The 15,003-nt window shown below is 46.2% G+C and overlaps 1 protein-coding gene across 1 annotated transcript in view; it reads left to right on the top strand.

Annotated features, from left to right (window-relative positions):
• Positions 1-15,003, top strand: part of SCRIB (scribble planar cell polarity protein) — a 113,606-nt gene that overhangs the window by 47,426 nt on the left and 51,177 nt on the right. Inside the window, exons 17-22 of the mRNA XM_035318143.1 lie at positions 3,914-4,003; positions 4,571-4,648; positions 6,210-6,524; positions 7,003-7,083; positions 13,447-13,713; positions 13,960-14,070. Coding sequence (XP_035174034.1) covers positions 3,914-4,003; positions 4,571-4,648; positions 6,210-6,524; positions 7,003-7,083; positions 13,447-13,713; positions 13,960-14,070 — 942 coding nt within the window. The remainder of the gene's footprint in view (positions 1-3,913; positions 4,004-4,570; positions 4,649-6,209; positions 6,525-7,002; positions 7,084-13,446; positions 13,714-13,959; positions 14,071-15,003) is intronic.

Here is a 15,003-nt window from a genome sequence, read left to right as displayed (position 1 = left end):
TTATGAATATCCAACCTAAACCTCCCCGGCACAACTTCAGCCCATCAAGATGCTTCAGGAATCTCCTGGACCTCTTTGTCTCAGCTATGTGATATTCCCAGTTGACATCTGGCAGGTTGAAGTCCTGAAGTCCCCCATAAGGACAAGGACAGCTGATCTAGAAGTCTCTCTCAGTTCCTTAAGGAGTAATTCATCAGTGTCACTGTCATCCTGGCCAGGTGCTCTGCAGTAGACTCCTGCAATGACATCGTTATATTTGTTTGTCTGTTAATCCCTACCCAGAGCCTATCAACTGCATTGTTGCCAACCACAAGCTCTGTATATTCCAGTGCCTGCATTACGTAGAGTGCCACCCTCCTGCTTTGCCTGCCCTGCCTATTCTTTCTGAAGAGCCTGTAACTGTCCATTGTAACACACCAGTCACAGACCTCTTCCCAACAGGTTTCACTTATGACAATGATGTCATAGCTCTGGAACTGGACCAGGGCTTCTAGCTCCTCTTGCTTGTTTCTCATGCTGTGTGCATTTGTGTAGAAACATTTCAGATGTGTTTCATTGAACCTAGCCCCTCATGGGGCAGACTGAAGGGTCTTGCTAGCACGCAGTCCCTCAGTTTTTGGCATGCAGTCCCATAGCTTATCATTGGTAGGCCCAGTTTTGTCCCTTTCGTCCTTCAAATCTAGTTCAAAGCCCTATCGATCAGCCCTACCAACTCTTGCCTTTGTTTAAGTGTGTTCCCCAGAGACTTAGAGACAGAAACACAGATGAGACTGAGGGAGGTAGAGAAGAGGGGAGGGAAGTGTAACTGTTGGTTATTACTTTGGTGCAATCAGTATGATAATTTTTTTTCCTAGTCTCCAGTTCAAGGAAATGCCAACTTTAGGCTGAAGTGGTGGCCTTTGCCATTTTCCCACTTTACTCCTGTCCGAGCAGCACATTTCCACTGAGGGCATGCATGCTTGCCTGTCTGGGAGGATCTAGGAAGAAACACCAGACATGTTGCCCACTTAATGAACGTTTGCCTGTTCTGCTGCTGTAAGGAACTAGAATCAGATGTGCAGCATGCTTCTAGGTGGGGAATATCACGGATCTGTTGTTAAATCTGAGATGAACCGCTGTTGGGCGGTGGGTGGATCTGTGGTTCTAAGAGCATAAATGCAAGAAGAGAAATAAGTGCACAGAAAAGTCATTGACAGGAGTGTGCAGGGGTGGTAGCAGTGCCATCCCCTGCTGTTAGGACAAATGCTTTTTTGAATGAAAGTCAAAGCAGCTCTAGGTTAATTACACTTTTGGGAAGGCATAATTTAGTATTTCAGTGCAAAAAGCAGTGTCTTGGTCATTGTATGAAATAAAGTCATAGAATATCCAAACTTAGGAAGAACCCACAAGGATCATCAAGTCCAATTCCTGGCTCTACACAGGAGCACCCAGAAGTCAGACCATATGTGTGATAGATAGCATTGTCCAAAGGCTTCTCAATCTCCAGCAGGCTTGGGGCCATGATCATGTCCCTGGGGAACCTGTTCCAGAGCCCAACCACTCTCTCAGTTAAGAACTTGTTCCTAATATTCAGCCTGACCCTCCCCTGTCCCAGCTCCATGCCATTCCCTCAGGTTCTGTCACTGTCACCAGAGAGAAGAGCTCAGCGCCTGCCCCTCTGCTTCCCTCGTGAGGGAGCTGCAGGCTGCCATGAGGCCTACCCTCAGCCTCCTCTTACCTGCGCTGAACAAACTAAGTGATTTCAGCTGCTCTTCACACATCTTCCCTTCATCACCTTCTTGGCACTGAATGTAAAACTAAAAGACACGTATAGGCTACTTGAACCTTTTTTTGTAAGGTTTCTTTTTTGTCAGGTACATATTAATTTCATAGTCTTTCCATAGACTTCAAACAAACATTCACCAGTTTGGTTTCTTACTACAATATTTTATGGGAGAACTTACGTGCTTTGGGAGTTGGAAATCTTCTTTCTAGCCTAAATATATTTTGGTCCCATGCAACCCCATTTGCTGTTGTTCCAGCAGTGTCTTTAAAGTTAGTTACACTTGGTTCCTCATTGGTGTTTTTTTTTTTTTTTCAATTTACATTGATAGACCTGTGGTTCTTAACCCTCAGCACAGTTGACTTTAGCAGATTTCCTGATATTTTTGGTCTGGTTTCTGTGAATTTGTGAAATCCGTTGTTTTGTAGTTTATCTTTCAGTTAGTTTCAACAATCAACTTAGCATGAAACTGAAAGTGACTTCAACCAGTGACATCATATATTCCTTGTTCGTTGTCAAAAGCAAGTCAAAAACAGCAATCTCGTCATATTCAGTCACTGAGCAAAATCATCAGCTATTTTACTCAGAAATACCTGGTTCCTGTTATTAGAATTCTCTCTAATCTACATATGGGAACCAAGTTTTCTGTAGACAAATTGACAATTTTAAATCAAATTGGATAAAAGCATTATCAAAATCCAGTGAGACTGGAGAATAAAGTATTTTCACTTAGATCCTAATAGACTTTTTCACACAAGATTTTATTTAATGTATAAGCAGTTTTTAAGTACATCAATGATACACAATGTTATTTTATGCCCACCACATTTTTGTCTCATCTGAATAATCCATGTCTTTCAGTACTTGGATTTAATTAACTCAGTCTCTAGGTCTTGCACTACAGACAATGTATGTACGGTCTGTCTATAATCCAGGGTTAGCATATGTGAAGATTCCAGCACCTTTCTACTACACCATTAACTGGGCACAAAGGAAATGGCAAAGAACTTCAGTCTAATTCTGCGTTTCCTGGGGGTTTTGATCTTAGTAGAATGTGAAGGCCCCACAAGCTGTTGCTTTTGTCACTGTAGAAAATGAAGAAAAATTTGAAGGGAGGGCATTAAGGAAGGACTCTGCTGCTTCCTTTGTTGACTGCTTTGTGGCCTGGCCAAAGCCAAGTGGATCTGATGTTGAAGCTAGAAACCTCTGCAGCAGCCGCTCTCTGTTCTGGACTTTGTTTCCAGAGAAGTGACATCTGGAGGACAGTAAATTTGGTTGTTCTCTCCAGAAGTCTGTGTACATTTCCATCACTTGCATCAACAGCTCCTTGGTCCTTGGCCCTGACAGATCCCCGAGGGAGCCCTGCCTATCCCATTCCTTTCCGTTTCCTGCCACATGATCCTTACCTTCCTTCTCATGACTTGGGGCAACACAGTTCATGCTAGTGTCCTGAATATAGGCAATTTCAGTTCAAGTCTGAGGAGAGTGTTACTATTGGAAGGGGCCTTAATTTGGTACATGGAAATGGGAGATAGGAAGAAGAGGCCTCTGGATTGCACAGCTACGATCCTGAGGCTGCACATGCAGAGGGGAGAAAAGGAAGGAGCCACTGAACAAGACAGATGGCTTTTCCAGAAACACACACTGATTTCCATCAACAGAGTAAAGCCAAGTATCTGTCCCAGTGTATTCTGGAACATGTGCCATTCTTGTTACTGCATGTTACATTAGGGTGATGCTTAATCTCCCAGCAGCTGTACGGAATTGCACCCCAAATAGAACTATGTGGTAGATCTGGGCTGTGATATGAACACTGTCCCTGTTTTCTTATCCAGTCCTATTCCACTCTTTCTCAGTTTACTTTGTGGTGGACATCTAATTCCAGTGTGTTCAATACAGGCAAACTAAATCTTGGTCTTGAGATATAGTTCAGAACTCAACTGTGAAAACTGGTTTGTTTATATGTATTGCGACTTCGGTCCCTTTGAGGCATCAACACCACAGCATACACAAATACATGAGCAGATGCATGCAGATAAAGTCTATACTCTTGTGCTTATTCTCTTAAGTAGCCATCTCTTGCTCTTCAAGATGTTTTTGGCATCTTCCATGCCTACACTGACCTCTAACCTGTGTTCATTCTGCTTCCAGTTGACATTGACTATCGTGCGGCAGACAGGGGGGCTGGGCATCAGCATCGCAGGGGGCAAGGGCTCCACCCCCTATAAGGGTGACGATGAGGTAAGACCTTGGACTGCATAATTATCAAAGCACCCACTTTTCAGACTAGTTCTCTGTAGATGGACATTGGATTTCCATATGTAGGAGCTTTGTGGTGGTTGGACTGGGCTTTCACAGAGCAAGGTGGAGAGCAAACCTTGACCTGCCAAGGAGCAGGGGGCTGGAGCACAACTTCTCAAACATTCAGGCTACTGACTGCCAAGAGCAGCAGTTTCTTTCCCACTTGTGTCCTGACCTACAGAACTCAAAAGGAGAAAAGAACAGGGTTGTCTTCCACACGTGATAGCATCAGCTGTGTTGCTCTCATCCTACTGGAAAAGGATTACTGTTTCCTTCCCTTTTCCTTTTTGTCACCTGTGGGGTAGCCCTGGAACGGGAATTTTTTTTCCCCTTTCCACCAACTCCTGAACGGAGTGATGTGGGTGTCTTGTCCCCACAGCCAGGGTATGGGATTGGCATGAGATTTTCCCCTTTCCCTTAAGTTGAATGGGGTGGATTACTTTCCTTCCACACTTTACATGGTTGAGGAATGGACTCCACTTCTTTTAACATAGAGTGTTTTTCCAGGGCATCTTTATTTCCCGTGTGTCAGAAGAGGGACCTGCAGCTCGTGCAGGGGTTCGTGTTGGGGACAAGCTTCTGGAGGTAAGAACCTAGCTAATATTTCTAATGACTAGAGAGTGGATGGAGAAGTGTGGGTTGATACATAAGTGCATTTCACTAGTCTGTAAGCCAAATTAAGCATCAGGAGCTGCGCAAGGAGAAAACAAAATCCCCCCTAGCTCAAAGAGTAGGTTGTTTAATTAACATTGCCATTTATCTTTTAGTTAGCTGCCTGGGGTTTGCTGCTTTGTGGGGATGGTAGAGGTGATGGGGAGGATGAGGCTTCCTGTGGAAGAGAATTCCCCTTCACAGAAAGGGCCTTTCCTGTGCTTGGCAGGGGCTACCTTGGAGACATATTGCAGAACCATAGTAAATCCTGAGTTGGAAGGGACCCACAAGGATCATCAAGTCCAGCTCCTGGGTCCACCCAGGAGCACCAAAAAATCAAACCATATTTCTGAGAGCATTGTTCAAAGCTTCTTAAACTCGAGCAGGCTTGGGGCCGTGACCATGTCCCTGGGGAATCTGTTGCAGTGCCCAGCCACCCTCTCAGTGAAGAGCCTGTTCCTAATATCCAGCCTGAACCTCTCCTGTCACAGCTCCATGCCGTTCCCTCGGTCCTGTTGCTGTCACCAGTGCTCAGTGCCTGCACCTCTGCTCCCCTTGTGAGGGAGCTGCAGGCTGCCGTGAGATCTCCCCTCAGTCTCTTCTCGGGGCTGAACAATCCAAGTGACTTCAGCTGCTCCTCATACGTCTTCCCCTCCAGATGCATCACCCTCATTTGGACACTCTCTCATAGTTTTATGCCCTTCTTATATTGTGGCACCCAAAACTGTACATAGTACTCAAGGTGACACTGCACTACCTCAGAGTAGAGTAAGACAATCACTTCCCTCAGTTGGCTAGTAATGCCATGCCTGATGCACCTCAGGATCAATTGGCCCTTTTGGCTGCCAGGGCACACTGTTGACTCATACTCAACTTGCTGTCAACCAGAACCCCCAGATCTATTCCTGTGGGGCTGCTCTCCAGCCTCTCATCCCAAAGTCTGTGCATATGTGCAGGATTGCCCCATCTCAGGTGCAGAATCCAGCACTTGCTTTTGCTGAATTTCTTGCAGTTGGTGACTGTCCAGCCTTCTAATTTGTCCAGATTTGTCCTCTCTGCAAGGCCTCTCTACCCTCAAGGGAGTCAACAGTTCCTCCTAATTCAATGTTGTCTACAAACTTGCTTAGTATGCATTTGAATCCTGCATCCAGATCGTTTATAAAAACATTAAAAGGATCTGGCCCTAAAATGGAGCCCTGTGGAACCCCACTAGTGACTGGCTGCCAGGATGATTTTACCCCATTCAGTACAACCCTTTGAGCCCTACCCACTCGCCATTGTATTATGTATTTAGGCAGCATGTGCTTTGTGAGTACAGGGAAGCTACCTTGTGGGGTAGCAGGTCTGTCGTGTCCCTCTTGGAACAGGGTTGCAGCGCTAGGAGATGAGCTGTGTTTTTGTTGGATGCTGACTGCTAAGACTGGAGCTGTCTTTGTAGGCTGTTGGAAGATCTCCCCACAAAGGGAGAGTTGTGCCTGGCTCTTTTTGTCCCCAGGTAAATGGCGTATCCTTGCATTGTGCTGAGCATCATGTGGCAGTAGAAGCTCTGCGTGGATCGGGAAGCTCTGTCTCCATGACAGTCCTGCGGGAGCGGATGGTGGAGCCAGAGAATGCCATCACCGTCACACCGCTTCGCCCTGAGGATGACTACAGCCCTCGTGAGAGGCGAGGTGGCCTACGCTTCCCAGAGCGGCCTGAGGGGACACCTCCCACAGAGAGATACTCCACCTGCCTTATGCGCAATGAGAAGGGTCTGGGCTTCAGCATTGCTGGTGGCAAAGGTTCCACACCCTACCGGGCTGGTGACACGGTTAGTAATGATTCCTTGGGAGGGAAGATGCTCAATCCCAACTCTCGGCACTGCATGAGGGAGCAGCACGGGGTCTGCTTGAGGCAGCATAGGAACTCTGCCCAGGAACTCTGAGCTGCTGAGCCAGGCAGTCTGTGTCTCACTGAGAGCCAGAGTCTACTCTTAAGTCAGGGAAAGAGAGAAGTTCAAAAGGAGGTGGGGCTGAGGCTCACAATCCCTGCCAGTGACATTTAATCCTGCCAGTGTCCTCTTGACATATTCTGGGCTCTTGGCCACATGAAGAATTTGCTGCAGGTGGTTCCCGAAGCAGAAGAGGGTTTGTACTGAGTGAGGAATGAAGGGGAAGTGCCAGGGCAGGGGAGGGCTCTGCAAAGGGGAAAGAGCTGAGACCTGCCTGGTGTCAGGGAGCAATTCTGGAAAGCAAAGCGCTGGTGAGGGGAGGTACAAGGCTACTCTGACCTTTCTGGTTGTCTTTCAGGGGATCTTTATCTCACGAATTGCAGAGGGTGGTGCAGCCCATCGGGACGGGATCCTGCATGTAGGAGACCGGGTCATCTCGGTGAGTGCGGGTATGCAGGGAAGGGCAGGAGGGTCTGGAAGGGGTCTGACTCGCTGCTCTTGGGACAGCAGGCACAAATGCAGCTCCCTGCCCTTCCTCAGACAGGAGACGTTTTCCTGTCTTTGAAACTGGATTTTGAGAGTCTTTTTTCATCTCCTTGGTCTTCTGTGAGAGCACTTAATATTGCTGGTTCTCTCCCTGTTTTTTAGCAGCCTGTGACTGGCAGTGGGTATAGTTAATGTCTCTTCCTTTCCCTGAGTGCAGCATGTGAGCACGTTCCCACAGGGACAGTACGCAGTAGTCAGGGATGTACTGGAGAGAGGTAATATTGGTGGTCTGACAGCACTGCCCTAGCCTGGTGTCCCCCCAGAGCCTTGTAGAGCTGTGCCATAGCAGGATGTGTGGGAAGGGACGTTCTGAGGCGCAGCTGACAGCTGCTCCCTGCCAGGTGGCAGGGGTCAGTATAGGCTGAAGAGGAGGGAGGCTGCCTGACCGCAGTGTGGAGCTGGGCCGGGCACATTGGAGTGCTTCCCCCTGCTTTCATTTCAAACTCTGCCCCTGGTTTCCCTTCCTGTTTGTGCCAGTGATATGGATCTCACTGCTGCCTCTAACCTCAAGTCTGCCTAATGTGTCACCTCCTCTCCCTCCTGTGGGGGAGAGTCTGCTGAGTCTCCTGACCCTCTTCCCAAGCTCGCATGCTGCCTCCAAGTGAAAGCTCCTGCATCCTGGTGCTGGTGGTGGGTTTCTGATCCAGCTGTTGTGGTAAGAGCATGTGTTACCACAGAGCTGGTGTGAGTAAACACTGATACAGCCTTGTCAGTGCTGGCTTCTGTCTGCTCTAACCCTAGGCTGGGGGCTGTGTTGTATTTGCTCTGGCACAAAATTTTAGTGGAGCTTTAGCCCAGATCTGATAGGTATATCTTGACAAGAGACTTGAACACCATGGTACAGCATCTCTCTGTCCTTGCTAGCTGGCCCCCCGGGCCCCCCCCCCCCCCCTAAAAATCAAGCATTGACCCCAACTGTTGCCAGACAGAATAGCAGAATCATAGAATGGTTTGGACGGTTGGAAGAGACCTTAAAGACCACCTAGTTCCACCCCCCCCCGCCATGGGCAGGGTCTCCTTTCACTGGATCAGGTTGCCCAAAGCCCCATCCAGCCCAGCCTTGAGCACTTCCAGGGATGGGGGCATCCACAACTTCTCTGGGAAACCTGTTCCACTGCCTCACCATCCTCACTCATCATGAAGAATTTCTTCCTAATATCTAATCCAAATACCCTCTTTTAGTTTAAAGCAGTTACCCTTTCTCCTATCACTACACTCCCTGATAAAAGAGTCCCTCCCCATAGCCTGAATTATTTTGGTTTTGCTCATCTTTTGATGCTCCACTGGTACAGAAGCATGGCTGAGAGGCGTGATTACAGGCACACAGACCGTCATGTGGTGTTAATTGGCTCTACCTGTGGCAAGAAGGAAACGCATCTCAGAATGGAGTCAGAAGTCAAACCCCATTTACCCCTCCATAAGCAGCTATATTTATACCCATGAGCATCTTCATAGGAAAGCAGATCTAATTCCCTAGTAATAGCTTGCAGTGTCTTCAGACTGCTTTTTATGAGCCCAAGGCTTACAGAACTCAGGAGCACTGTTAGATTTTGATGTGGATGAAGGTTTTGCTGTCCTTAGTCCTCTGACACACCTTGCTGCAACAATATGTGCAGTGTTATTGCATAGGTAAGGAATATATCCATGAGCATGGTCTCTGCTCTCAAGGATATTTCCTGTGCAGTCATAAAAGCTGTGGTGTTGAGTGTCAGTTACAGCTCAAATCTTGTGATCACTTAAGAAATCAGGTACAAATTGTTGTCTTTCAGGAGAATCCTTACCTAGTCTAGACTATTCACATAACTTCTGCACCTTCCAGCAAGTGTCTAACTGTAGCAACTCCAGCAGGTGTGCCTCCTGGTAGCAACTGCTATTCTGCCTGTCCTGCTTGTGGGGTTCACAATATCCACATGGTGGTGGTAGTGTTAAATCCTGAGGCCTCTCGTATCTTCTTGGTGATAGCTGTCCTTGAGATGTTCTGCTAATTCTAAGAGACTCATGCACAAGCTGTGTGAGTTTTGCCCTGTCTCTGGCCAAATCTGCTGCTAGGTCAGATCTGTGGAACCGCCTTGGCCCAGTGAAACTGGATGTTGAAGGAGTGCCTGTTCACTTCAAAACAGTGCCCACACAGCATCACACAAATTCTGTCTTTACCACAACTCTTCTGAAGCACTGATGGCCCATTTTTATTGGAAGGCTTTTCAGGCCATGATGATGCACAGTATATGCTGTGTAGGTTGCTTGTGTTCCCTACGGGGAAAGCAAGAGGGCCCTGGTTAAGATACAGGTGGTTTCATAGGTCCAGCAGGCAGAAGCCTGTTTTCCAAAGCCATGGTCTCCTAGTCATGCTTCTGTATCACTTTGCCAAAGATTTTTTGTTTTCTTGGGAGAAGAAATACAGCACAGCTTCATATTCTTCCCCTGTGCTCTATATCATCCCGGACTTCTCTACAGGGAAGGACCAGGATAGCTCCTTTTACATTCTTCAGGGAGCTTTGAGTACATGGATTGAAGAGCCCAGCCTAGATCTCTCTTCAAAGTTAACACCCCACAAAACTCACCGGTGATTGATTACTAATTCTCCAGCCTTCCTCATATTCTAGTGTCTCTTATGAATAGCACTCTGACACAATTGTGACAGACATTTTGAGAGTCATCTTGGTAATGGAAGATGGAGCAGAAAGCAAATGGGACAGGGAGCTGCATGGGGGAATGTTGGAGAGTTTGAGTCATTGGATGGGAATCTAGCAGGGAGGGTGCAGGACTGGGAGCAGTGGCTTAAGGGCAGCTGTTTTGGGGGGGTAGAACTGGGAGTAGAAGGAAGAATACTTAATCTGGGGGAGACTGAGAACAGTAGTAGTACCAAGTGATATGTGAGGGTCCTAAAGAGCAGTCTGATCACTAAGAAATTTGCTAGAGATCTATAGCTCCCTGTGGCATGGACAGATGATACTCTCCCTTCCTCTGTGCATTCTGATAGCTCAACTGCTCCTGTTGCCCTTGTTCTCTTGTTAAGGGCCACTGAAAACTAGCTGTCCAAGAGCTGAGAAGGTATCATGATTGCCAGGCAACAGAGAAGCTCATGAGCTGTTGTATATGACATACCTCTGACTCAGGGAGTTCTTCATACCTCATTCATTGGAGTCTGGGGAAGTACTGTTGTATACTTGTGCTCTGTTCATTCTCATCAGTGGTAGAAGAATAACAGAGCTCACTTTTCAGAGTGGAATGTATGAAGTCAAGAGTGCATGCTGCTACTGCAGGTCTCTCTGTGAAGCATGTAAGGCCTTCATCTGGTGATAAAAGCCCAAGGGCCAAGCTGCATCTGCATGTCATCTTCATTAAAAATTGCTGCGTCCCTCAGACAGGAGGACCTAAGAGGATCCTTCCTTACCAGTCCACTAGATGTGAGGCAGCTGCTTTTCCCCATTCCCAGGTCCAGTCCTACAGGCACAACTGGCCATGGATTTGCACGGACAGGAAAGGAGGAAGTACTTTTTCAGGCTTCCGTATACAGATGAATGGTTCTCACAGGGCATGAACAACACAAATGGCTTAACCCTGTTTCTACCCAATGGCTAATCAGGTTTAAGGTTTGATTGTGGAACATACATGTGCACTCCTTCACTTAACCACCATGCAAATTCACATTTGCAGGTCTCTTCAGTTCTGGCCCAAACATCAAGTTCTTCAAAGCTCTTTGGTCAGACTGAGCCTTTTATTCAGTCTCTGGGCCAGCTGCTGGGTTTTTCCAAATACTGGATTCCTACTTGCTGGCTAGTTCACCATGAGTTTTACTAGTGGGTCTTGCGCTAGTATGTATGCAGAATGAAGAACAAATTCACACAGTAAATAAGAACAGGATATGATAAAAAGGTAGAGCAGACTGTGGCGATCAGGCACAGGGCTTGCCCACACAAGCATACTGTCCAGCAGCTTGCTTGCCTGTGATCAGTCTCTCTTATTCTCTACCTTCTCTGTTTTCCCATACTCTTTCTTCCCCTCTCCTTGGCCCCTCCCTTTCCCTATGTGTGATCCTTCCCCTAAACATCCCATCATAAATTTTGCACATTCGTACAATCCCTTTTAAAACTTCCTGTAGTGAGTTTGCTTTTTCCTCTGAGAGCTGTTCCAACAACCCATGATAATCTTCATTACCAAGTTCTTGGTCACACTTCTTCAGTGTTATCTTTTGATTTAATGATCCATCCATGAGTGTCTTGAGACTTGTCTCTGTCACCTGCTTTTCATTAGGTTTGTGCATCTCTCTTTTTAATTTATTATCTTTCCTGCTTATTGCCTTTTATACTGAATAGCCATTACCCAGGTACTTTTACATCCTTCCTAAGGCCTCTTCCTGCATGTATGTGCAGGCTGGCATGTCTTCACATCCTCGTTAGGCCTCTGTAGTTGGTGCCAAAGATGTCCCTTTGGGATAGATGTCGGAGTATTAGAGGACAGGCTGTGGGGCTGAGAGTTTCCTGACCGTGTCACAGCTAGGAGTGTAGGGCTATCTCGTCTGCTTGTTATGTGATAGTCAGAGATAACTAGTGAGCAGGGCAATATTGCTGATAGTCTGACAAAGACCCCACTGTAGGCTGAAGTCTCCGTGTCATAAGCAGAGCAAGCACACGTGACTGTGGATCAGATAGTGCACATTGGCTGGGGGTGGTGGTAGTGTTCATGAAGTTTCTGGACAAAGCCTTGTCAGACAGTGCACAGTCAACTTTGCCCAGAAACTGCTTTCTTGAAAGGAGTCTGGGAATAGTTAGAATATTTATAGGAATTAGACAGTGAGGAATCAAGCTACAAAATCCAGTTGCTGTGGCTGTTAAAAAGTCATGTTATTATTTCATAAGCTGATCAAGCTCCATCTTAACAGCTATTATTTTCATGTCATTGCTGTTCATTTTGGAAAGCTATTCCAAAAACTATGGACTATAAACCTTTTAATTTTCAATGTTAATGTTGTCATGGCAAGTTTGGTACTTCTGGCAGCATTCTTTAACTTAGCTCTCCTCTTGATACTCTGTCCCTTGTACAGAATAGCCTTCCTCTTGGAGAACAGTCACATCCTTCTCGTTCCTTTGATTTTCTAGTCAAGCTACTTTATATCTTATTTTTGTAGGAAAGGCTCTCTGTTTCCCTTCTTGTCCCACTTTTCTGTGCATTTTGATAACTTACATTAGATTTCCTTATTTTGTTAGTGGGAAGTATGAGAATAGTATACATTTTTTCAGATGAGGTCTCTTCAGTGCTTTGTACAAATGACATTGCTGCTTCCATGTACGTACTGGAAGCACCTCTGTGTCCAGAGCGTTGTCTCTTTCACCAATACCATAGCAAAACTGTATTTGTATTCTTGATACTATTTGGCATAGCATATTGGATAATGTCTTCTTGTCCAAAATATTTCAATTTTTCTTTTTGAGTCAGCCAGACAGTCACTGTTGACCAGCTGAGTCTTTCTTGTTGCTTCCAATTCTTTTTATACCTGTGGTACACTTTTTATGGCTTAAAACTGACAACACAGTGCTATCCTTGCAAGACTGCCTTAACCTTGCCCAGCATGAGGGAACAGCGGCCCAGTAGCTAGCAACAGGTCCTGTCACACATCAGATTGTGTCCTTCAGCTCTGCAGTGCCTATGTCTGGGCTCTGAGGGTGATTGATATGGGCAAATGCCCTAGTTCAAAGGTAGCTGATGCCATGGTGCATTAGTGTACTGTGACATCACTTCTGGGAATCACTGCTTTTTGCCTTCCTCCCATATTAAGATCTTTGAACCCATTCCTTTAATGCAACCTCTTGGGTTTCTTTTGTCATGGCCAAGTAGGAAAGCTGGAATGCAAAGCCAAAAAGGAGTCGTAGATACTTTCCTGATAATGAATGAACAAGGGCATAGTCTTGACAATAGCTTTGTAGCACTCCAGGAGGTACAGCATCATCATACTTGGTGTTTGTAGTCCTCTGGAGCATCACTGATGCTGATAGGGCCTGGAGGTATGGAGGGGAAGGTGAAAGGGGTTGGTAATCTGTCTGGAAAGAGGATGGTGGTCAGCTGGGAATGTGCAGGTGCCCATGTCTTTTTGCCAGATAGGAAGAAGTGGGGTAGGTTACAGAGTGCTTTGGTTATAGATTTCTGGGAAGGGGCAGGTTTTCACAGAATGGGGTCCCTTAGGGTGCTTTGCTAAGGGCTTAAAATGACAGGGTGTACTCGTGTGATGGTCTGACACTGAGTTTGCGGGTTGTTCTAGATCAATGGGGTAGACATGACAGAAGCCAGGCATGATCAGGCAGTAGCGCTGCTTACCGCATCCTCCCCCACCATCGTGCTGCTGGTAGAGAGAGAGGGTGCAGAGCAGCTCAGCGAGGGAGACTCACCAGGCGTGCCACGAGTGCGCATGCACTCCCCACCACCACCTCCCAGCCATGGGGAGAGCCCACCTGAGGAGACACCTTCCTGCAAGGAACTGCAAAGGAACCATCTGTCTAAAAGCCTGGAGGATCAATATCCCATTGAGGTGAGCCTGTCTGTTAGAACATGGGATAGTTTAATCTTTGTACTTTTTCATATGAAAAAGTGGTAGTCTGATGAGGGCTGGCTTACTGGGTTGTTGGAGCACTGAAAAGTAGTGGGTAACCCTATTGTCCTGTGGGAGATTACTTTGTGCTCACTCACACAGAACATCCCTGACTCCATGTTTTTCAGTGTTTATGGTCCTTGTGTGATATCTATTCTCTGTGACTCTACCTCTTGTTCCTTCAAGGAAATACACCTTGTAAAAGCAGGTGGTCCCCTGGGACTCAGTATCGTAGGAGGCAGTGACCATTCAAGCCATCCATTTGGGATTCATGAACCAGGTGTCTTCATTTCAAAGGTAAAGTCCTGTGTGGGCAGCCTAGCAGTGAATGATCCTGAGTTATTTAATTATTGAGGTTAAGATGAAGGATTTTGATGTGAGAGTGTTAGAACTCTTAACCAACAAACGCTACCTATCCATGTGCTCACAGATTTTACTCTTTCTTGACTCTATAATTTTACAAGAAATAGAAGTTAGGTTTGTTGGTCTGTAGCTCTCAAGATACCCTCTAGAGCATTCTTTGTAGACTTAAGTTGTACTGACACTGTCAGTCCTGGTACAGTAAATGGTAGTGACATCTACCATTTATAATGGTAGATGATGCACTTTTGACAATAGTGCTGCAGTTAAACATTTGAATTCTTTCAAAATTCCCGCGAGAAGTTATTTCCTGTTTAGTCTGGCATCAGACAGAGCAAAATAATGAAAAGACGACAAAGATTTTACTCAGGTTAAAAAGCTTATACAAGACCAAACACAATGAATGACATTTTAGAGCAAATCTTACTTCATTTTGTGCCAGTGTTAAATTTTTCATTGGTGAAGTAGCTTGATATTTGTTGTGGGTTTTTGAGATAGAAGCAGTTTAATGAAAGAAAAGCAAAGTCTGTGCACAAAAGCAAAAGGAAAAAAGATTATTATTTCCAATCAGCAAGCAATGCTCAGCCGCTTCCTGGAAAGCAGGGCCTCAATACATGTACTAGTTGCTCCAGAAGACAAATGCTTTCATAATGAGAGTCCCCGCCATTTGGCTCCCTTCATAGAATCACAGAATCATGGAATAGTCTAGGTTGGAAGAGACCTCCAAGATCACCGAGTCCAACCTCTGACCATCCCCCTCAGCTTTTATTTCTGAGCATGACATCATACACTATGGAATATTCCTTTGGTCGATTTAGGTCTGCTGTCCTGGCAATGTCCCGTTCCCACCTCTGGCCCACCCCAAAGGCT

The sequence above is a fragment of the Oxyura jamaicensis genome, chromosome 2, assembly GCF_011077185.1.
Source record: "Oxyura jamaicensis isolate SHBP4307 breed ruddy duck chromosome 2, BPBGC_Ojam_1.0, whole genome shotgun sequence".
Lineage (NCBI taxonomy): Eukaryota > Metazoa > Chordata > Aves > Anseriformes > Anatidae > Oxyura > Oxyura jamaicensis.
The sequence above is the reverse complement of the archived record's forward strand: the minus strand, read 5'-3'. Positions and strand labels throughout refer to the sequence as shown.